This window comes from Oncorhynchus kisutch, linkage group LG15 (assembly GCF_002021735.2).
Source record: "Oncorhynchus kisutch isolate 150728-3 linkage group LG15, Okis_V2, whole genome shotgun sequence".
Lineage (NCBI taxonomy): Eukaryota > Metazoa > Chordata > Actinopteri > Salmoniformes > Salmonidae > Oncorhynchus > Oncorhynchus kisutch.
The window spans coordinates 9,343,186-9,367,809 of NC_034188.2; the positions used below are offsets into that span (position 1 = coordinate 9,343,186).

Genomic DNA, 24,624 nt, shown 5'->3' on the forward strand with positions numbered 1-24,624 from the left:
AGCAGGAAGGTGTTTGGGGATGAGGTTCACGTGCACGGCAAGCAGGAAGGTGTTTGGCATGAGGGGAAGAATGCCTGAGATGTGTATTGTAACCTTTTAGATTACAAGGCATCATGACAGGAAATATAGCCGCAGTTATAACAATATGTTACCCTGCTTCTCCTCCTGTAATGCTGTGCTAGTGGTTTATAACAATATGTTACCCTGCTTCTCCTCCTGCAAGGCTGTGCTAGTGGTTTATAACAATATGTTACCCTGCTTCTCCTCCTGCAAGGCTGTGCTAGTGGTTTATAACAATATGTTACCCTGCTTCTCCTCCTGTAAGGCTGTGCTAGTGGTTTATAACAATATGTTACCCTGCTTCTCCTCCTGCAAGGCTGTGCTAGTGGTTTAGAACAATATGTTACCCTGCTTCTCCTCCTGTAAGGCTGTGCTAGTGGTTTATAACAATATGTTACCCTGCTTCTCCTCCTGTAAGGCTGTGCTAGTGGTTTAGAACAATATGTTACCCTGCTTCTCCTCCTGCAAGGCTGTGCTAGTGGTTTAGAACAATATGTTACCCTGCTTCTCCTCCTGTAAGGCTGTGCTAGTGGTTTAGAACAATATGTTACCCTGCTTCTCCTCCTGTAAGGCTGTGCTAGTGGTTTAGAACAATATGTTACCCTGCTTCTCCTCCTGTAAGGCTGTGCTAGTGGTTTATAACAATATGTTACCCTGCTTCTCCTCCTGTAAGGCTGTGCTAGTGGTTTATAACAATATGTTACCCTGCTTCTCCTCCTGTAAGGCTGTGCTAGTGGTTTATAACAATATGTTACCCTGCTTCTCCTCCTGCAAGGCTGTGCTAGTGGTTTAGAACAATATGTTACCCTGCTTCTCCTCCTGTAAGGCTGTGCTAGTGGTTTAGAACAATATGTTACCCTGCTTCTCCTCCTGCAAGGCTGTGCTAGTGGTTTAGAACAATATGTTACCCTGCTTCTCCTCCTGTAAGGCTGTGCTAGTGGTTTAGAACAATATGTTACCCTGCTTCTCCTCCTGTAAGGCTGTGCTAGTGGTTTAGAACAATATGTTACCCTGCTTCTCCTCCTGTAAGGCTGTGCTAGTGGTTTATAACAATATGTTACCCTGCTTCTCCTCCTGTAAGGCTGTGCTAGTGGTTTATAACAATATGTTACCCTGCTTCTCCTCCTGTAAGGCTGTGCTAGTGGTTTATAACAATATGTTACCCTGCTTCTCCTCCTGCAAGGCTGTGCTAGTGGTTTAGAACAATATGTTACCCTGCTTCTCCTCCTGTAAGGCTGTGCTAGTGGTTTATAACAATATGTTACCCTGCTTCTCCTCCTGCAAGGCTGTGCTAGTGGTTTATAACAATATGTTACCCTGCTTCTCCTCCTGTAAGGCTGTGCTAGTGGTTTATAACAATATGTTACCCTGCTTCTCCTCCTGTAAGGCTGTGCTAGTGGTTTAGAACAATATGTTACCCTGTCTATTCCATTCATTATATTCTATTAATTTCCATTCTTCCATTCTATTCTATTCCATTCTATTATATTTAAAAATATATATATATTCTATTCCATTATATGCTATTCTATTCCATTTTTCCATTCAATTCTATTCCATTAGATTATACTTAATTCCATTCCATTCTATTCCATTCAATTATATTCCATTCATTCCATTCTATTCCATTCTAGTCTTCCATTCAATTCTACTCCATTCAATTCTACTTCATTCCATTATATTCTATTATATTCAGTTCCATTCCATTCTATTCCATTCCATTCTATTATATTTCACTATTTGCTATTCCATTCTATTCTATTACATTCCATTACTTTCTATTCCATTATATTCTATTGTATTCCATTGTATTCCATACCATTGTATTCCATTTCATTATATGCTATTCCATTCTATCCCATTCCATTCTATTCTATTCAATTTCATTACTTTTTATTCCATTGTATTTTATTGTATTCCATTCTACTCCATTCCATTCTATTCTATTCCATTCTATTCTATGTAAACTTGTTAACAAAATAACGCTGATCCTGGCCTGTCTGTTCTGCTCTTTCCTGTTTTGTGCTGTTCTGTTTTGTTCTGTTGTGTTCTATTCTATGTGACCAGAATAACACTGGTCCTGGCCTGTCCCATGGACTTGAAGAACTTCCCAATGGACGTACAGACCTGTATCATGCAGCTGGAGAGTTGTGAGTATTCCATTATCCTTTAGGAACACAGTTATCACACACACACACACACACACACACACAGGTAGGGTAGAGGGAAAGTATTTATTTTGTGTTAGTGTGATGGATGTGTCTCTGGTCTGGAGGACAGTATGATGAAAGGCCCAGTGATTTACACAGGCCCCTCCAGCAGCAGAGTGCAGATACAGGGAAGGGACAGGGAGGGAGTCAGGGGGGACCAACCTCCTCCAACCTGCTCTAACCAGCCAACACCGGCTTGTCCCTCCCTCCCCACCTCTTCTCTTTGGAAATTATGGATTTTTCTTTTTTCTTGACTCATTGTTCTCAGGTGTGAAGAATGAAAACAACATGTATTGCTTCTATATGAACACTGTGGAGCTACGGTAGAGTTGGTTGATCAAGGCATTTAAACCTTCATCATACCACATTGTCAATAATATTTGTTTTCTCTCTTACAAACAGCTTGAATGTACTGTGATACTGTGGTAGTAAGACTGTAGTAATACTGTGGTAATAATGATCTTGTTTCAAACTGCTCCCATCCAGTCGGCTATACGATGAATGATCTCATATTTGAGTGGGATGAGAAGGGAGCCGTGCAGGTCGCAGACGGGCTGACGTTACCTCAGTTTATACTGAAAGAGGAGAAAGACCTGCGATACTGTACCAAGCACTACAACACAGGTAGGTTTGTCTCTCATCACCTCTCTGGCTAACTCTTCCTCATATGCTCTTTTTTAAGGGGGTTTGTACATTGAGCTAAACTCTCTTGCTCTATGTAGGTCTTTTGTTGAATGTCTGTGAACAACGTAACATAGACATTACAGGGTGCGTTGTTAGGACACATAACGCTGGAACACAGAGTGGGAGAAAGAAGGGGGGGGAAGGACCGAAACCAATCAGAGCTTTGTCCCAAAATGGCCCCTTTATTCACTGAAAACCATCTGGCCACTCAACCTCATCAATCTCACATTGTTACACTCCAGATGCAACAGAGACTGAAGGGCGGTCTAGATGGAATCTAAACAGAGACTGGAGGCCAGTCTAGATGGAATCTAAACAGAGACTGAAGAGCGGTCTAGATGGAATCTAAACAGAGACTGGAGGCCAGTCTAGATGGAATCTAAATAGAGACTGAAGGCCAGTCTAGATGGAATCTGAACATAGACTGAAGGCCAGTCTAGATGGAATCTAAACAGAGACTGACTTCCAGTCTACAATAATCTAAACAGAGACTAAAGGCCAGTCTAGATGGAATCTAAACAGAGACTGGAGGCCAGTCTAGATGGAATCTAAACAGAGACTGGAGGCCAGTCTAGATGGAATCTAAACAGTGTCTGGAGGCCAGTCTAGATGGAATCTAAAGAGAGACTGGAGGCCAGTCTAGATGGAATCTAAACAGAGACTGAATTCCAGTCTAGATGGAATCTAAACAGAGACTGTAGGCCAGTCTAGATGGAATCTAAACAGAGACTGAATTCCAGTCTAGATGGAATCTAAACAGAGACTGAAGGCCAGTCTAGATGGAATCTAAACAGAGACTAAAGGCCAGTCTAGATGGAATCTAAACAGAGACTGAAGGCCAGTCTAGATGGAATCTAAACAGAGACTAAAGGCCAGTCTAGATGGAATCTAAACAGAGACTGGAGGCCAGTCTAGATGGAATCTAAACAGAGACTGAATTCCAGTCTAGATGGAATCTAAACAGAGACTGAAGGCCAGTCTAGATGGACTCTAAACAGAGACTAAAGGCCAGTCTAGATGGAATCTAAACAGAGACTGAAGGCCAGTCTAGATGGAATCTAAACAGAGACTAAAGGCCAGTCTAGATGGAATCTAAACAGAGACTGGAGGCCAGTCTAGATGGAATCTAAACAGAGACTGAATTCCAGTCTAGATGGAATCTAAACAGAGACTGAATTCCAGTCTAGATGGAATCTAAACAGAGACTGAAGGCCAGTCTAGATGGAATCTAAACAGAGACTGATGGCCAGTCTAGATGGAATCTAAACAGAGACCGATGGCCAGTCTAGATGGAATCTAAACAGAGACTGAAGGCCAGTCTAGATGGAATCTAAACAGAGACTGATGGCCAGTCTAGATGGAATCTAAACAGAGACTGATGGCCAGTCTAGATGGAATCTAAACAGAGACTGAAGGCCAGTCTAGATGGAATCTAAACAGAGACTGATGGCCAGTCTAGATGGAATCTAAACAGAGACTGATGGCCAGTCTAGATGGAATCTAAACAGAGACTGAAGGCCAGTCTAGATGGAATCTAAACAGAGACTGATGGCCAGTCTAGATGGAATCTAAACAGAGACTAAAGGCCAGTCTAGAAGGGAATCTAAACAGAGACTGAAGGCCAGTCTAGATGGAATCTAAACAGAGACTGATGGCCAGTCTAGATGGAATCTAAACAGAGACTAAAGGCCAGTCTAGATGGAATCTAAACAGAGACTGATGGCCAGTCTAGATGGAATCTAAACAGAGACTGAATGCCAGTCTAGATGGAATCTAAACAGAGACTGAAGGCCAGTCTAGATGGAATCTAAACAGAGACTGAAGGCCAGTCTAGATGGAATCTAAACAGAGACTGATGGCCAGTCTAGATGGAATCTAAACAGAGACTGAAGGCCAGTCTAGATGGAATCTAAACAGAGACTGAAGGCCAGTCTAGATGGAATCTAAACAGAGACTGAAGGCCAGTCTAGATGGAATCTAAACAGAGACCGATGGCCAGTCTAGATGGAATCTAAACAGAGACTGATGGCCAGTCTAGATGGAATCTAAACAGAGACCGATGGCCAGTCTAGATGGAATCTAAACAGAGACTGATGGCCAGTCTAGATGGAATCTAAACAGAGACTGAAGGCCAGTCTAGATGGAATCTAAACAGAGACTGATGGCCAGTCTAGATGGAATCTAAACAGAGACTGATGGCCAGTCTAGATGGAATCTAAACAGAGACTGATGGCCAGTCTAGATGGAATCTAAACAGAGACTGAAGGCCAGTCTAGATGGAATCTAAACAGAGACTGAAGGCCAGTCTAGATGGAATCTAAACAGAGACTGATGGCCAGTCTAGATGGAATCTAAACAGAGACCGATGGCCAGTCTAGATGGAATCTAAACAGAGACTGATGGCCAGTCTAGAATAATCTAAAATAGAATAGAGAGTGAGGAAAACAACAAAGGATCAAATAAAGATATGATTTGATAATATATGATTTGATTGTATATAATTTGATATGATATGATTGTATATTACTTGATTTGATATGATATGATATGATTGTATATTCTTTGATATGATTTGATGTGATTTGATATGATATGATATGATTGTATATTCTTTGATATGATTTGATATGATTTGATGTGATTTGATTTGATGTGATTTTGTGATTTATTTTTTTCTGAGGATTTTGTTTGTTGTGTTGTTGACATTGGATTAAATTGATATCTGGTGCCATTAAAATCTTGATTATTTTAAATATCATACCATCGCTCAGGAGAGGGTGACATCTTGAAATGACAGGCCAGCTGATGGATGGTGTCTGTCTCCTACCTCTAGAATCCTGTTCTCTCAGACATAGACAGCCTTGACATGCTTGATGGCATGCTAAATCCCCTCCTTCCACAAACACACACACACACAAACACACTCACACACACACACACACACACACACGCACACGCACGCACACATTGAACACAGACACACTGAACACACACACACACAAATTGAACACACACACACTGAACACACACACACTGAACATACACACACACACACTCTCTCTCTCTCTCTCTCTCTCTCTCACTCACTCACTCTCCTCTCTCTGTCTATCACCCTCTCTCTCTGTCCCATCTCCCTTTTTTTCTCTCAAACCCCTCCCTCCCTCTCTCTCTCCCCAAGCCCCCCACCCCACTTCCCCTTCTCCCCCTCCCCCTCTGTCCTGACTGTGGCCTATTATCTGTCCTGATTTGTCATAGACACTTGCTAAAAAACTTTAATGAGCAAACCTTCCTTCATGACCTGGCAACTGTAAAAGGGACCTTGGACCTTCTTTTTTCAGTGTTATTGTTAATAAACACGCCCCCATAAAGAAAATGAGAATTAAAAACAGGTTCAGCCCCTGGTTCGACCGTGATCTGGCAGAGTTACTCCACCTCAACAACTCAATTTGGCCTAAGGCTCGGCACACGCATACTCAGGCTGACTGGTTCTCGTTCAGACAAATGAGAAATACATGTAAGTGCACTCAGGCTATCCAGAAGGCCAAAGTTATTTACTTTAAGGAGCAGTTCTCTCTCTGTGGGTCTAACCCCAAGAAGTTCTGGAAAGCGTTTAAACCCTCCTCGTCACAGCTGCCCATGTCCCTTAATGTTGATCATGTGGTTGTTACTGACAAGAAGCACATGGCTGAGCTCTTTAATCACCACTTCATTAAGTCAGGATTCCTTTTCGACTCAGCCATGACTCATTGCCCGCCCAACATTTCCTCATCTCCCACCCCTACTAATACAACTATCCCCGATGCTCCTCACTCTTTTTCTCCTGCCACACTACAAAGTTTCTCTCTGCAGACGGTCACTGAGTCCGAGGTGCTAAAGGAGCTCCTGAAACTTGACCCCAAAAAAACATCTGGTTCAGATGGTTTAGACCCTTTTTTCTTTAAGGTTGCTGCCCCTATCATCACCAAGCTCATCTCTGACCTTTTTAACCTGTCTCTCCTCTCTGGGGAAGTTCCCATTGGTTGGAAGGCAGCAACCTTTTATTTCAAGGGGGAGATCAAGCTGATCCTAACTTGTTATAGGCCAATTTCTATTTTGCCCTATTTATCAAAATTGTTGGAAAAAACGTGTAAATAATCAACCGATTAGCTTTCTTGATGTCTATAGTATTCTCTCTGGTATGCAATCTGGTTTCCGCTGTCACGTCTACTCCTGCTCCTCCCCTCCGTTGTGCGACGTCGCTGGAGTACTAACCACCGGTTCTGGCACTCATCATTACGCACAGCTGGCACTCATCATTACGCAGAGCTGGCACTCATCATTACGCACAGCTGGCACTCATCATTACGCACAGCTGGCACTCATCATTACGCACACCTGGCACTCATCATTACGCACACCTGGCACTCATCATTACGCACAGCTGGCACTCATCATTATGATTCACACCTGACCATTTATCCCTCCCAGAGAAATATGACGGTACCCCATCCAAATGACGTGGCTTCCTACTTCAGTGCTCCCTTTATTTTACACACCAGATGGGAGCCCCCACCACCGAGCTGTTTAAGGTTCCACGGTTATTTCTCTGCTGACTGGGTGGGCATTGGAATGGGCTACGGCTGTCTGAGAGAGAGAAGTGGAGGAGCTAAATTCATATGAGGGTTTTATGGCTCTGTTTTAAATGTATCTTTGATCATCCCCCGGAGGGCAGAGAGAGAGCATCTACTTCAAGAAGAGGTTTGCTTCTTGAAGTAGATGGATAACCTTCTCCGGGAGCGTCGGCATCTTCATCGCTTCTCTCCCTCCTTCGGCGAATACTCGGAATCAGAGCCTGAACCATGGAGGTAGGGGTCACACACCTCCCTGCGGCGGCGTGCCGCAGATGGATACAACTGGGGCTCTGTATGTACTGTGGTCAAGGAGGGAATTTTATGGATTTCTTATGGATCAGACCCTTGCCTCCCTCTCTCAATATTACTTCATACCCGCTCTCCTCTACTTTTCCGGTGCAAGGTCTCGATTATCGGCCATCAGGATCCGGAACCATTACACACATCACTCAACCGCTCACCCTCACCGTGGAGTCCAATCATCAGGAAAATATCCCCTTCTTCATCACCAGTACACCTGTTCACAAGATCATCCTCTGCCTCCCTTGGCTTCAACGCCATAACCCCACCATTTCATGGTCTAGGATGAGAATCACAGACTGGTCACCTAAATGCCGGAGAGCCTGCTTCCCTGTTCCCTGTGGTTCCACATCATTTGAGAGGCCTTTGTTAGCCCCTCAGCATAACATCCCGGAGGTATACCACGATCTGATGGAGGTATTCTCCAAGACCCGGGCCACCTGTCTCCCTCCTCATCGCCCCTGGGACTGTGGCCATCGACCTGCTTGCTGATGCAACACCTCCACGCAGACACATCTACCCTCTGTCAGTGGCTGAGACCCAGGCCATGGAGGATTACATTCAGTAGGCAGGGGTTCATCCGCACATCCCCTTCTCCTGCATTGGCTGGTTTCTTCTTCGTGGCCAAGAAGGATGGAGGATTACACCCTTGCATTGATTACAGAGGACTCAATGAAGTTACCAAGAAGTATTGGTACCCCCTCCCGTTGGTGCCATATGCCATCGAGCAGCTCCACGGGGCCCGGTTCTGCACCAAACTGGACCTGCAGAGTGCCTACAATCGACAAGAAGGTAGACGCATTCAGGTCATGGCCAGTCCCAACCACCATTAAAGGGTTACAACGGTTTTTGGGGTTTGTCAACTTCTACCGTCGTTTCATCAGGAATTTCAGCTTTGTTGCCACTCCTCTCACTTCTCTCCTTAAGGGAGGCCCCCGTAGGTTGGTGTGGGGTCCAGCAGCCGATGAGGCCGATGAGGCTGCTGGACCCATTGCTGAAACATCCAGATCCCACGATATCCTTTGTGGTGGTGGTGGATGCTTCCAAGGTAGGCGCGGGGGCAATTTTGTCTCAATGACAGGGGAACCCGTGCGTTTTATTCTAAGAAAATGTCCCCTGTAGAAAGTAACGAAGTCGGCGATCGAGAGCTCCTGGCGGGTGAAGTTGGCATTAGAAGAGTGGAGACACTGGCTGTAGGGCGCCAAGAAACAATTCGTCATCCTCTGCGACCACAGGAACCTGGAGTACATTTGGACAGCGAGGAGGCTGAACCCACGGCATGCAAGGTGGGACTTTTTCATCACAAGGTTTAACTTCACGCTAACCTATCACCCAGGATCAAAGAACACCAAGACCGATGCCTTGTCCCGCCTCTATGATTTCAGGAGAGGGCCCTGTCCTGTGAGCCTATAACCCATCCTCCCGAGTCGTAGCTCCTGTGGTCTGGGACATAGATGTGGAGATCCACCACGCTCAAGAGAGGGAGCCCTGAACTGTCCTCTTGGGCGCACCTATGTTCCCACAGGGATAAGGGATCGGCTACTGACCTGGGCACACACAGCTGTCGTTGCTGGACATCCAGGTATTTCTCGCACCATCTATTCCGTCGCTGAGAAATACTGGTGGCCCACATTGGCGCAGGATGTCACCCGTTATGCTGTCCATTGTCAAAAAGAACAGGCAGACCGCCACTGCAGTGAGACCCCTGTGTTCCACACTGGGGATCGTGTCTGGCTTTCTACCAAGAAACTAAGCCCCCGGTTTGTGGGGCCATTCAAGGTTCTCCAGAGGGTCAACGAGGTGACGTATTGGTTACAACTGCCCAGTCACTACCATATCTCACCCTCATTTCATGTCTCCCTTCTCAGGCCGGTGGTTCCTGGTCCCCTAGCTAATGCTGTCCCCCACGACACAACACCAACACCCCTGGACATCGAGGGCAGTCCGGAGTATGCTTTCAGATCTCTGCTGGACTCTCGGTGCCGTGGGGGTCAGCTCCAGTATCTGGTGGACTGCAAGGGGTCTGAGGAGCAGTGTTGGGTTCCGGTGGAGAACATTCTGGATCTCAACATCTTCTGTGATTTCCCGGAACGACCCGCTCCTCATCCCGAGGTCGTCCACCTAGTTGTCCACGTCCTGCGGCCGTGCATCAGAGGGGGGTCATGTCATGTCTGCTCCTCCCTTCTGGCGTGCGACGTTGCCGGAATACTAAGCACCAGTCTTGGGAATCCTCATTACGTGCACCTGGCATCCATCATTACATGCACCTGGCATCCATCATTACGGACACTTGGCATCCATCATTATGGACACCTGGCACTCATCATTATGATTCACACCTGGACCTCATTTCTTCCTCTGTATAGGTCCCTTCATTTTGTTCCTCAGTTGGTTTTGTACCTGTGTTCATGTTACCATGTTGTTGTCATGTGTTGCTGCCATGCTATGCTGTTGTCTTAGGTCTCTCTTTATGTAATGTTGTGGTGTCTCTCTGGTCGTGATGTGTGTTTTGTCCTATATTTTTATTTTTAATCCCAGCCCCCGTCCCGCACGAGGCCTTTTGGTAGGCCGTCATTGTAAATAATAATTTGTTCTTAACTGACTTGCCCAGTTAAATAAAGGTGAAATAAATCAAATCCAATATTATTCACCAGCCATGCTGCACCGTGTGTACGTGATTATCTGCTCCTCAATCAAGCACAAACTTCACATTTGTCTCAAGTTTACTAGCAGCAATCTAGTGATTTGAGGAGAGACGATTCCTCGGCCCCACTGCATCCTTCCTTCAGCATTCATACTTCTGTTTATATCCCTTCCCCCCTTTCCCTAGTCCATGTAGATTGGTTCAGACCACATGTAATGTCCCCTTCCCCCCTTTCCCTAGTCCATGTAGATTGGTTCAGACCACATGTAATGTCCCTTCCCCCCTTTCCCTAGTCCATGTAGATTGGTTCAGACCACATGTAATGTCCCCTTCCCCCCTTTCCCTAGTCCATGTAGATTGGTTCAGACCACATGTAATGTCCCCTTCCCCCCCTTTCCCTAGTCCATGTAGATTGGTTCAGACCACATGTAATGTCCCTTCCCCCCTTTCCCTAGTCCATGTAGATTGGTTCAGACCACATGTAATGTCCCCTTCCCCCCTTTCCCTAGTCCATGTAGATTGGTTCAGACCACATGTAATGTCCCCTTCCCCCCTTTCCCTAGTCCATGTAGATTGGTTCAGACCACATGTAATGTCCCTTCCCCCCTTTCCCTAGTCCATGTAGATTGGTTCAGACCACATGTAATGTCCCCTTCCCCCCTTTCCCTAGTCCATGTAGGTTGGTCCAGAAACTACATGCAACACTAATCATTGTCGCTGGTGCATTGCAGTTTCGCTCTCGCTACACTAGCTGTAATATTGTCAACCTAATTTGTTTTCGATCTGTAAATATCATCTCTGTCTGTCTCTGTCTGTCTGTGTCTGTCTGTCTGTCTGTCTGTCTGTCTGTCTGTCTGTCTGTCTGTCTGTCTGTCTGTCTGTCTGTCTGTCTGTCTGTCTGTCTGTCTGTCTGTCTGTCTGTCTGTCTCTCTCTCTCTCTCTTTCTTTCTTTCTTTCTTTCTGTCTGTCAAATACACCCCACTATCATCGCGAGACCATATCTTATCAGATGCAAAAGCCCTGAAGTGTATCACAGCTATAAATCCATTTCAATGACGCTGTGGCCTCCCCTCCATGACTCCCTCTGTCCACATCCAAAACAATACACTAGGGTTCAACTCTAATTGAATTAAAAGTCTTCAAGACAAAGACAGTCTTCAATGACTATAAGCTGAGTTAATGACTTGTCAGCGATCTGAGCATCGAAGCCACTTTGACAGACAAGACACACCTGGTGCTCACATCACACAGTCAGCATGAAAAAGAAAGAGGATACCTATCATGAGTTTATAATGCCCTCTTTTAGCTTATGTTCTGGGCTGATGTCCAAAATGGCACCCTAGTGCCCTATAAGACCCTGTACTATATAGGGAATAGGGTGCTGTTTTGGAGGAATCCTTACCGTCCGTTGTGGTGTTTGCTACGCAGCTGTGGTCAGGGAAGTAGATGGGTTCAACCACAACATAACAACTGTTGGCTGTTGTGGGTTCAACCACAACATAATGCATGTCAACTGTAGTGGGTTCAACCACAACATAATGCATGTCAACTGTAGTGGTTTCAACCACAACATAATGCATGTCAACTGTAGTGGGTTCAACCACAACATAATACATGTCAACTGTAGTGGGTTCAACCACAACATAACAACTGTTGGCTGTTGTGGGTTCAACCACAACATAATGCATGTCAACTGTAGTGGGTTCAACCACAACATAATGCATGTCAACTGTAGTGGGTTCAACCACAACAGAACACCTGTCAGCTGTAGTGGGTTCAACCACGACATATGCCTGTCAGCTGTAGTGGGTTTAACCACAACAGAACACCTGTCAGCTGTAGTGGGTTCAACCACAACAGAATGTCTGTCAGTTGTAGTGGGTTCAACCACAACAGAACGTCTGTCAGCTGTAGTGGGTTCAACCACAACATAACGCCTGTCAGCTGTAGTGGGTTCAACCACAACATAACGCCTGTCAGCTGTAGTGGGTTTAACCACAACAGAACACCTGTCAGCTGTAGTGGGTTCAACCACAACAGAACACCTGTCAGCTGTAGTGGGTTCAACCACAACAGAACACCTGTCAGCTGTAGTGGGTTCAACCACAACATAACGCCTGTCAGCTGAAGTGGGTTCAACCACAACATAACAACTGTTGGCTGTTGTGGGTTCAACCACAACAGAACACCTGTCAGCTGTAGTGGGTTCAACCACAACAGAACACCTGTCAGCTGTAGTGGGTTCAACCACGACATATGCCTGTCAGCTGTAGTGGGTTTAACCAAAACAGAACACCTGTCAGCTGTAGTGGGTTCAACCACAACAGAATGTCTGTCAGCTGTAGTGGGTTCAACCACAACAGAACGTCTGTCAGCTGTAGTGGGTTCAACCACAACATAACGCCTGTCAGCTGTAGTGGGTTCAACCACAACATAACGCCTGTCAGCTGTAGTGGGTTTAACCACAACAGAACACCTGTCAGCTGTAGTGGGTTCAACCACAACAGAACACCTGTCAGCTGTAGTGGGTTCAACCACAACAGAACACCTGTCAGCTGTAGTGGGTTCAACCACAACATAACGCCTGTCAGCTGTAGTGGGTTCAACCACAACAGAACACCTGTCAGCTGTAGTGGGTTTAACCACAACAGAACACCTGTCAGCTGTAGTGGGTTTAACCACAACATAACGCCTGTCAGCTGTAGTGGGTTTAACCACAACAGAACACCTGTCAGCTGTAGTGGGTTTAACCACAACAGAACACCTGTCAGCTGTAGTGGGTTCAACCACAACATAACGCCTGTCAGCTGTAGTGGGTTCAACCACAACAGAACACCTGTCAGCTGTAGTGGGTTTAACCACAACAGAATACCTGTCAGCTGTAGTGGGTTTAACCACAACAGAACACCTGTCAGCTGTAGTGGGTTCAACCACAACATAACGCCTGTCAGCTGTAGTGGGTTCAACCACAACATAACGCCTGTCAGCTGTAGTGGGTTCAACCACAACAGAACGTCTGTCAGCTGTAGTGGGTTCAACCACAACAGAACACCTGTCAGCTGTAGTGGGTTCAACCACAACAGAACGTCTGTCAGCTGTAGTGGGTTCAACCACAACATAACGCCTGTCAGCTGTAGTGGGTTCAACCACAACATAACGCCTGTCAGCTGAGGTGGTGTGTTACATTTGAACGTAGGGGGTACTTTACCTACAGCCACTCTGTCAAACTGATGTTCTCTCCAGGGCTCTGCCTCAGTCTCTTCCAACACTGCAGGGAAATAGGAGGATAATTCAGCACTGAGGCTATCCATTTCATTGCCTGCAGTTGACTTTCTTCTTTGTGTTCTTGAGACATGCAGAACAGAAAGATTGGATGATGCGTTACAGTACATCAGTAATGATAACAGTAGATCCATAACACAGCAACAACAGCAGAGAAAGATTAGATAATACTATTATAATATATCATATCATAGCATATTGACTGTATTGTAGTAATATTATTGTAAAATATATTTTATCATAGTATAGACTGTATTGTAGTAATAATACTATAATATATATTATATCATTAGTATAGACTGTATTGTAGTAATAATATTGTAATATATAATATATCATAGTATAGCCTGTATTGTAGTAATAATACTATAATATATATTATATCATTAGTATAGACTGTATTGTAGTAATAATATTGTAATATATAATATATCATAGTATAGCCTGTATTGTAGTAATAATACTATAATATATATATATATATAATATCATAGTATATATACAGTATTGTAGTAATAATACTATAATATATATTATATAATAGTATATAGACTGTATTGTAGCAATAATACTATAATATTTATATATATATATAATATCATAGTATATATACAGTATTGTAGTAATAATACTATAATATATATTATATAATAGTATATAGACTGTATTGTAGCAATAATACTATAATATATATATATATATATAATATCATAGTATATATACAGTATTGTAGTAATAATACTATAATATATATTATATAATAGTATATAGACTGTATTGTAGTAATAATACTATAATATATATATATATATATAATAGTATATATACAGTATTGTAGTAATAATACTATAATATATATTATATAATAGTATATAGACTGTATTGTAGTAATAATACTATAATATATATTATATAATAGTATATAGACTGTATTGTAGTAATAATACTATAATATATATTATATAATAGTATATAGACTATGTTGTAGTAATACTATTATAACATATCATATTATATCATAGTATATAGACTGTATTGTAGTAATAATACTATAATATATAATACTATAAAGACTGTATAGTAGCAATAATATTATAATATATCATAGTATATAGACTCTATTGTAGTAATAATATTATATCATAGTACTGTATATAGACTCTACTGTAGTAATAATATTATATAATAGTACTGTATATAGACTCTACTGTAGTAATAATATTATATCATAGTACTGTATATAGACTCTACTGTAGTAATAATATTATATCATAGTACTGTATATAGACTCTACTGTAGTAATAATATTATATCATAGTATATAGACTCTATTGTAGTAATAATACCATATATCATATTATTATATGACCCCTGCTTTCTCCTCTGTCTGTGTCCTCTGTATAATACTGAACCCCTGCTTTCTCCTCTGTCTGTGTCTTCTGTAAAACAGGAAAGTTCACTTGTATCGAGGCTCGTTTCCATCTGGAGAGGCAGATGGGCTATTACCTGATTCAGATGTACATCCCCAGCCTTCTGATTGTCATTTTGTCCTGGGTGTCCTTCTGGATCAACATGGACGCTGCACCTGCCAGAGTGGGACTGGGCATTACCACCGTGCTCACTATGACCACCCAGAGCTCCGGCTCCCGAGCCTCCCTCCCCAAGGTGAGACAAACTCCCTAACCCAGAGCTCCTGCTCCCGAGCCTCCCTCCCCAAGGTGAGACAAACTCCCTAACCCAGAGCTCCGGCTCCCGAGCCTCCCTCCCCAAGGTGAGACAAACTCCCTAACCTAGAGCTCCTGCTCCCAAGCCTTCATCTCCAAGGTGAGACAAACTCCCTAACCCAGAGCTCCTGCTCCTGAGCCTCCCTCCCCAAGGTGAGACAAACTCCCTAACCCAGAGCTCCTGCTCCTGAGCCTCCCTCCCCAAGGTGAGACAAACTCCCTAACCCAGAGCTCCTGCTCCCAAGCCTCCCTCCCCAAGGTGAGACAAACTCCCTAACCCAGAGCTCCTGCTCCCGAGCCTCCCTCCCCAAGGTGAGGAGAGGAAGAGGAACACAGCACACCTGCACCTGTCTTTGACACACACACAGAGATACAGACATGAACACACACACAAACACACACAAACACACAGTCAGATACAGACATGAACACACACACACAGTCAGATACAGACATGAACGCACACAGTCAGATACAGACATGAACACACACACACACAGATACAGACATGAACACACACACACAGTCAGATACAGACATGAACACACATACACATGCATACACAAAAACACACGTCTCTCACACACACGTCTCTCTCTTACACACACACACACACACACACACACAATGGGCAGAGCAGAGAGGCAGTCAGTCTGCTTTATAATGGGCAGAGCAGAGAGGCCTAGATGAACTACAAACCACACTGTCTATTGTCCTAGATGAACTACAAACCACACTGTCTATTGTCCTGGATGAACTACAAACCACACTGTCTATTGTCCTGGATGAACTACAAACCACACTGTCTATTGTCCTGGATGAACTACAAACCACACTGTCTAGTGTCCTGGATGAACTACAAACCACACTGTCTATTGTCCTGGATGAACAACAAACCACACTGTCTATTGTCCTAGATGAACTACAAACCACACTGTCTATTGTCCTGGTTGAACTACAAACCACACTGTCTATTGTCCTGGATGAACTACAAACCACACTGTCTATTGTCCTAGATGAACTACAAACCACACTGTCTATTGTCCTGGATGAACAACAAACCACACTGTCTATTGTCCTAGATGAACTACAAACCACACTGTCTATTGTCCTGGTTGAACTACAAACCACACTGTCTATTGTCCTGGTTGAACTACAAACCACACTGTCTATTGTCCTGGTTGAACTACAAACCACACTGTCTATTGTCCTGGTTGAACTACAAACCACACTGTCTATTGTCCTGGTTGAACTACAAACCACACTGTCTATTGTCCTGGATGAACAACAAACCACACTGTCTATTGTCCTAGATGAACTACAAACCACACTGTCTATTGTCCTAGATGAACTACAAACCACACTGTCTATTGTCCTAGATGAACTACAAACCACACTGTCTCTTGTCCTGGTTGAACTACAAACCACACTGTCTATTGTCCTGGATGAACTACAAACCACACTGTCTATTGTCCTGGATGAACAACAAACCACACTGTCTATTGTCCTGGATGAACTACAAACCACACTGTCTATTGTCCTGGTTGAACTACAAACCACACTGTCTATTGTCCTGGATGAACAACAAACCACACTGTCTATTGTCCTGGATGAACTACAAACCACACTGTCTATTGTCCTGGATGAACTACAAACCACACTGTCTATTGTCCTGGATGAACAACAAACCACACTGTCTATTGTCCTGGATGAACTACAAACCACACTGTCTATTGTCCTGGATGAACAACAAACCACACTGTCTATTGTCCTAGATGAACTACAAACCACACTGTCTATTGTCCTGGATGAACTACAAACCACACTGTCTATTATCCTAGATGAACTACAAACCACACTGTCTATTGTCCTAGATGAACTACAAACCACACTGTCTATTGTCCTAGATGAACTACAAACCACACTGTCTATTGTCCTGGATGAACTACAAACCACACTGTCTATTGTCCTAGATGAACTACAAACCACACTGTCTATTGTCCTGGTTGAACTACAAACCACACTGTCTATTGTCCTAGATGAACTACAAACCACACTGTCTATTGTCCTGGATGAACTACAAACCACACTGTCTATTGTCCTAGATGAACTACAAACCACACTGTCTATTGTCCTGGTTGAACTACAAACCACACTGTCTATTGTCCTAGATGAACTACAAACCACACTGTCTATTGTCCTGGTTGAACTACAAACCACACTGTCTATTGTCCTAGATGAACTACAAACCACACTGTCTATTGTCCTAGATGAACTACAAACCACACTGTCTATTGTCCTAGATGAACTACAAACCACACTGTCTATTGTCCTAGATGAACTACAAACCACACTGTCTATTGTCCTGGTTGAACTACAAACCACACTGTCTATTGTCCTAGATGAACTACAAACCACACTGTCTATTGTCCTAGATGAACTACAAACCACACTGTCTATTGTCCTAGATGAACTACAAACCACACTGTCTATTGTCCTGGTTGAACTACAAACCACACTGTCTATTGTCCTGGTTGAACTACAAACCACACTGTCTATTGTCCTGGTTGAACTACAAACCACACTGTCTATTGTCCTGGTTGAACTACAAACCACACTGTCTATTGTCCTAGATGAACTACAAACCACACTGTCTATTGTCCTAGATGAACTACAAACCACACTGTCTATTGTCCTAGATGAACTACAAACCACACTGTCTATTGTCCTAGATGAACTACAAACCACACTGTCTATTGTCCTAGATGGTAAAACTAACTCAACATAAGGAAAAAAATGCCTTTTTAAAGAAAACTATTTTTGCTATAGGGATTTTCAGATTAAAAAGGAAGAGGGACATTGCGTGAGGGACTAGTATTTTATAATTATGTCCTGGAAAATTATTCTCCCATTTTGCTTGTTGACATTAGGTGATTCATGTTCTCTGGAAAATTGAACAAGTGAACCGTGATTTCTATGCAGTTCAGCTGTCACAATAATGATCATACAGCACAGCTGAGCGTAGGTGCACACAGCACAGACTGCTCTCCCTCTTCCACGCCTCACTGACTTGGTGCTGCATTGGTGACAGGGAGGGAAGGAGAGGATAGAGGGCCATTTTGAAAGTCACCCTTTACTGTGTCATTACTCAACAAATAGCCACCACAGAAAAGTCACTTTTTTTGCTGTCATTATTTTCTATCCTTGTGTTGTAGTGCTCTACTTTCAATATGAATAGGTGAAGAAAATGTCCAGCAGATAAATACATTTCACCACTTTAAGTGATCTAAGTGCTGTAAAACTAAAACTAAAAAAACACATCAAAATATCTGATCTGGAGTAGAGAAATAGAAATCCCACAATCCAACGACACCAGGAAAGAGTAAAACAGTAGTCTGCCTCTGTCTGTCTCGGGCTGCTGCCTTCTTATCATGTGAACAATGTCTTGTGAACCATGCATTCTGTAATGCCACCTAAGCTGCATTCCAGGGCCACTTGGTCACTGACTTGTCAAATACAGTGAGCTTCAGCAGAACTGACAAGCCAACCCAGTCTAGCTTTAGCCCCATTTTCAGGTCAAAGATGTGGTTTCCATGCCTCACTCTATCTCACTGCCCAGGCAGAGCAGAGTCCTGCCAAGCCAACTGACCATACAGACTACTGTGTACTGGACAGTTCTCAGAGTTAGAAGGTAAATGTTGTCTTTGTAGCAGACATCACAGGATTATTAGATACAGATACATATATAGATGGTACCAAGGTCTGTTTCAATTGAATAGTCTCCAGAATCCAGTTTAAAAAGTCACCTTCTGTTGTTGTTGGTGTTGGAGTTGTTTGTGTTGGTGTTGTTGGTGGTGTTGTTGGTATTGTTGGTGTTGGAGTTGTTTGTGTTGTTGGTGTTGGTGATGGTGATGTTGTTGGTATTGTTGGTGGAGTTCTTGTTGTTGTTGTTGGTGATGTTGGTGTTGTTGGTATTGTTGGTGTTGTTGTTGGTATTGTTGGTGTTGTTGGTGGAGTTGGTGTTGTTGGTGTTGGTGTTTGTGTTGCTGGTGGTATTGGTGTTGTTGGTGTTGGTGTTGTTGTTGTTTTTGTTGTTCCTATTCTTGTTTTTAATTGTTGTTGTCCTCCTACTTACCACCGTGTCCTCCTGCCCACTCACAGGTGTCGTATGTGAAAGCCATTGACATCTGGATGGCTGTGTGCCTCCTGTTTGTCTTCTCGGCCCTGCTTGAGTACGCCGCTGTGAACTTCATCGCTCGGCAACACAAGGAACTGCTGCGCTTCAGGAGAAGGAGGCGACACATGAAGGTCAATTAAATGCTTTTAAAAAAAAATATTATTAGGATTCACTTTTTATGATCTAATCATAGACTAGACAAACACTTTTCACAGGAACACTTCTTATCTCCTGCCCCCTCCTCTCAGACCAGAGCCAGTCTCAGTTCAATATATAGCTTTTTGGTTTCTTATATTCTCTACAAGTACACAACAGTTCATATGTAATGCTGGTGGAGTATTGAGAATCCTTAAAGCCCTTAGGATGCATCCCAAATGACACCCTAGTCTCTATATAGTGCATTACTTTTTAACCATGGTTAAAAACCAGGGCTCTGGTTAAAAGTAGTGCACTATAAAGGGAATAGCATGCCATTTGGGACACACCCATGGACAAAGCCCAAACAGAAGAATGAGCTACTGTATGTATTAGATCCACAACAATGTAATTATTCCCACATACCTTAATAACGTAGTCTGACATAATCTATCATCTAACAGGCCCAAGAGCACACCAGGTTGTAACTGTTGGCCTTAAAGGCCACTGCATTACAAAATTCCCAATGGGTGGTGCCTGTTATCCTCGTATCAAAGTCAGTTAAACAAGTAGCCTGGTCCCAGATCTGTTCTACTGTATATCAAACTCCTGTGGTCGTTGTCATACCTAGTTTGTTATGCACATTGACCAAAGCAGTTGGCAAGACAACACAAACAGATCTGGGATCAGGCTATAGAACAAGTAGATTGAAATTGAATACCCCATCGCTACACTCTGTGTTTTTAATAAGATCTCGGATTATTTTATTGAAACTGCATCGCTGTCGTATATCTGATGGTGTTTGTGATATTGATGTCTTGATGACTGAATATCAAATACAGCTATCAAAGTATGACTCATTTTAGTAATATCTATCTACCACAGAGCATGTTGCTCCATCTCTTCCTAAAACTAATTTAGTAGTATCTATCTACCACAGAGCATGTTGCTCCATCTCTTCCTAAAACTAATTTAGTAGTATCTATCTACCACAGAGCATGTTGCTCCATCTCTTCCTAAAACTAATTTAGTAGTATCTATCTACCACAGAGCATGTTGCTCCATCTCTTCCTAAAACTAATTTAGTAGTATCTATCTACCACAGAGCATGTTGCTCCATCTCTTCCTAAAACTAATTTAGTAGTATCTATCTACCACAGAGCATGTTGCTCCATCTCTTCCTAAAACTAATTTAGTAGTATCTATCTACCACAGAGCATGTTGCTCCATCTCTTCCTAAAACTAATTTAGTAGTATCTATCTACCACAGAGCATGTTGCTCCATCTCTTCCTAAAACTAATTTAGTAGTATCTATCTACCACAGAGCATGTTGCTCCATCTCTTCCTAAAACTAATTTAGTAGTATCTATCTACCACAGAGCATGTTGCCCCATCTCTTCCTAAAACTAATGTAGTAGTATCTATCTACCACAGAGCATGTTGCTCCATCTCTTCCTAAAACTAATTTAGTAGTATCTATCTACCACAGAGCATGTTGCCCCATATCTTCCTAAAACTAATTTAGTAGTATATATCTACCACAGAGCATGTTGCTCCATCTCTTCCTAAAACTCATTTAGTAGTATCTATCTACCACAGAGCATGTTGCTCCATCTCTTCCTAAAACTAATTTAGTAGTATCTATCTACCACAGAGCATGTTGCTCCATCTCTTCCTAAAACTAATTTAGTAGTATCTATCTACCACAGAGCATGTTGCCCCATATCTTCCTAAAACTAATTTAGTAGTATCGATCTACCACAGAGCATGTTGCTCCATCTCTTCCTAAAACTAATTTAGTAGTATCTATCTACCACAGAGCATGTTGCCCCATATCTTCCTAAAACTAATTTAGTAGTATCTATCTACCACAGAGCATGTTGCTCCATCTCTTCCTAAAACTAATTTAGTAGTATCTATCTACCACAGAGCATGTTGCTCCATCTCTTCCTAAAACTAATTTAGTAGTATCTATCTACCACAGAGCATGTTGCTCCATCTCTTCCTAAAACTCATTTAGTAGTATCGATCTACCACAGAGCATGTTGTCCATCTCTTCCTAAAACTAATTTAGTAGTATCTATCTACCACAGAGCATGTTGCTCCATCTCTTCCTAAAACTAATTTAGTAGTATCTATCTACCACAGAGCATGTTGCTCCATCTCTTCCTAAAACTCATTTAGTAGTATCGATCTACCACAGAGCATGTTGTCCATCTCTTCCTAAAACTCATTTAGTAATATCTATCTACCACAGAGCATGTTGCTCCATCTCTTCCTAAACTCATTTAGTAGTATCTATCTACCACAGAGCATGTTGCCCCATCTCTTCCTAAAACTAATTTAGCAGTATCTATCTACCACAGAGCATGTTGCTCCATCTCTTCCTAAAACAAATTTAGTAGTATCTATCTACCACAGAGCATGTTGCTCCATCTCTTCCTAAAACTAATTTAGTAGTATCTATCTACCACAGAGCATGTTGCTCCATCTCTTCCTAAAACTAATTTAGTAGTATCTATCTACCACAGAGCATGTTGCTCCATCTCTTCCTAAAACTAATTTAGTAGTATCTATCTACCACAGAGCATGTTGCTCCATCTCTTCCTAAAACTCATTTAGTAGTATCGATCTACCACAGAGCATGTTGTCCATCTCTTCCTAAAACTCATTTAGTAATATCTATCTACCACAGAGCATGTTGCTCCATCTCTTCCTAAACTCATTTAGTAGTATCTATCTACCACAGAGCATGTTGCCCCATCTCTTCCTAAAACTAATTTAGCAGTATCTATCTACCACAGAGCATGTTGCTCCATCTCTTCCTAAAACAAATTTAGTAGTATCTATCTACCACAGAGCATGTTGCTCCATCTCTTCCTAAAACTAATTTAGTAGTATCTATCTACCACAGATCATGTTGCTCCATCTCTTCCTAAAACGAATTCAGTAGTATCTATCTACCACAGAGCATGTTGTCCATCTCTTCCTAAAACTCATTTAGTAGTATCTATCTACCACAGAGCATGTTGCTCCATCTCTTCCTAAAACTAATTTAGTAGTATCTATCTACCACAGAGCATGTTGCTCCATCTCTTCCTAAAACTAATTCAGTAGTATCTATCTACCACAGAGCATGTTGCTCCATCTCTTCCTAAACTCATTTAGTAGTATCTATCTACCACAGAGCATGTTGCTCCATCTCTTCCTAAACTCATTTAGTAGTATCTATCTACCACAGAGCATGTTGCTCCATCTCTTCCTAAAACTCATTTAGTAGTATCTATCTACCACAGAGCATGTTGCTCCATCTCTTCCTAAAACTAATTTAGTAGTATCTATCTACCACAGAGCATGTTGCTCCATCTCTTCCTAAAACTAATTTAGTAGTATCTATCTACCACAGAGCATGTTGCCCCATCTCTTCCTAAAACTCATTTAGTAGTATCTATCTACCACAGAGCATGTTGCTCCATCTCTTCCTAAAACTCTGATCCAGCTAGGGGACTATTTCTCTGCATTATTCATCTAATTTCTCTGAGGTGAAACTAGATGGAGGAATTCAAATGGTTATTATTCTTACCATTTAATCAATACATTTTATGTGTCCGGATTAATTGATTACATCCAAGACCGTGTGATTTCATAAGAAGTAAACCTGTCAGCCTTGAGGGGGGGATTATAGAAGAAGTCTGAGGAGGTGGACGAGGAGAAGGAGGAGGAGGAGGAGAAGGAAGTAGAGGAGGAGGAGGAGGAGGAGGTGGAGGAGGAGGAGAAGGAAGTAGAGGAGGAGGAGGAGGAGGAGGAGGTGGAGGAGGAGGAGAAGGAAGTAGAGGAGGAGGAGGAGGAGGAGGAGGTGGAGGAGGATGAGGTGGTGGAGGAGGAGGATGAGGTGGAGGAGGATGAGGTGGTGGAGGAGGAGGAGGAGGAGGAGGAGGAGGTGGAGGAGGAGGAGGAGGAGGAGGTGGAGGAGGAGGGAAAAGAGAGAAAACACAGAAAACCCTAGAAGGAGTTAGACATAAATATTCCATAAACTCCTTCTCATTCCATGCGCTGACCTGGCAGACAGGCAGGCAGGAGGCTACAGCCACAGACTACGTCCAGGGAATGTGAATCCATTCAGTCATTCAAAAGAGAGTAAAAAAGCAGAAAATAAATCCTCAGTATTATTGTTCTAATCCATAATCCCTGAAAGGAGGGTATGTACTCAGTGAGGGTAGATTAGTCAACTGTTCCCTGGAGCACTAGTCAGTCTCAGGTAAATCGAGAAGCTGGCCACATTCCTAATGGCAACCATACGGCTCTGGTCAATAGTAGTGCACTATACAGGGATTAGGGTTCCATAGGGCTCTGGGCAATAGTAGTGCACTATACAGGGATTAGGGTTCCATAGGGCTCTGGTCAAAAGTAGTGCACTATACAGGGATTAGGGTTCCATAGGGCTCTGGTCAAAAGTAGTACACTATACAGGGAATAAGGTGCCATAGGGCTCTGGTCAAAAGTAGTGCACTATACAGGGAATAAGGTGCCATAGGGCTCTGGTCAAAAGTAGTGCACTATACAGGGAATAAGGTGCCATAGGGCTCTGGTCAAAAGTAGTGCACTATACAGGGAATAAGGTGCCATAGGGCTCTGGTCAAAAGTAGTGCACTATACAGGGAATAGGGTGCCATAGGGCTCTGGTCAAAAGTAGTGCACTATACAGGGAATAAGGTGCCATAGGGCTCTGGTCAAAAGTAGTGCACTATACAGGGAATAAGGTGCCATAGGGCTCTGGTCAAAAGTAGTGCACTATAC

The 24,624-nt window shown here is 42.9% G+C and overlaps 1 protein-coding gene across 1 annotated transcript in view; it reads left to right on the top strand.

The window, feature by feature from the left end:
• LOC109878039 (glycine receptor subunit alphaZ1-like) overlaps positions 1–24,624 on the top strand; it is a 90,985-nt gene that overhangs the window by 55,201 nt on the left and 11,160 nt on the right. Inside the window, exons 7-10 of the mRNA XM_031789593.1 lie at positions 2,128–2,210; positions 2,757–2,894; positions 15,241–15,455; positions 19,676–19,822. Of these exons, the coding sequence (XP_031645453.1) occupies positions 2,128–2,210; positions 2,757–2,894; positions 15,241–15,455; positions 19,676–19,822 (583 nt within the window). The remainder of the gene's footprint in view (positions 1–2,127; positions 2,211–2,756; positions 2,895–15,240; positions 15,456–19,675; positions 19,823–24,624) is intronic.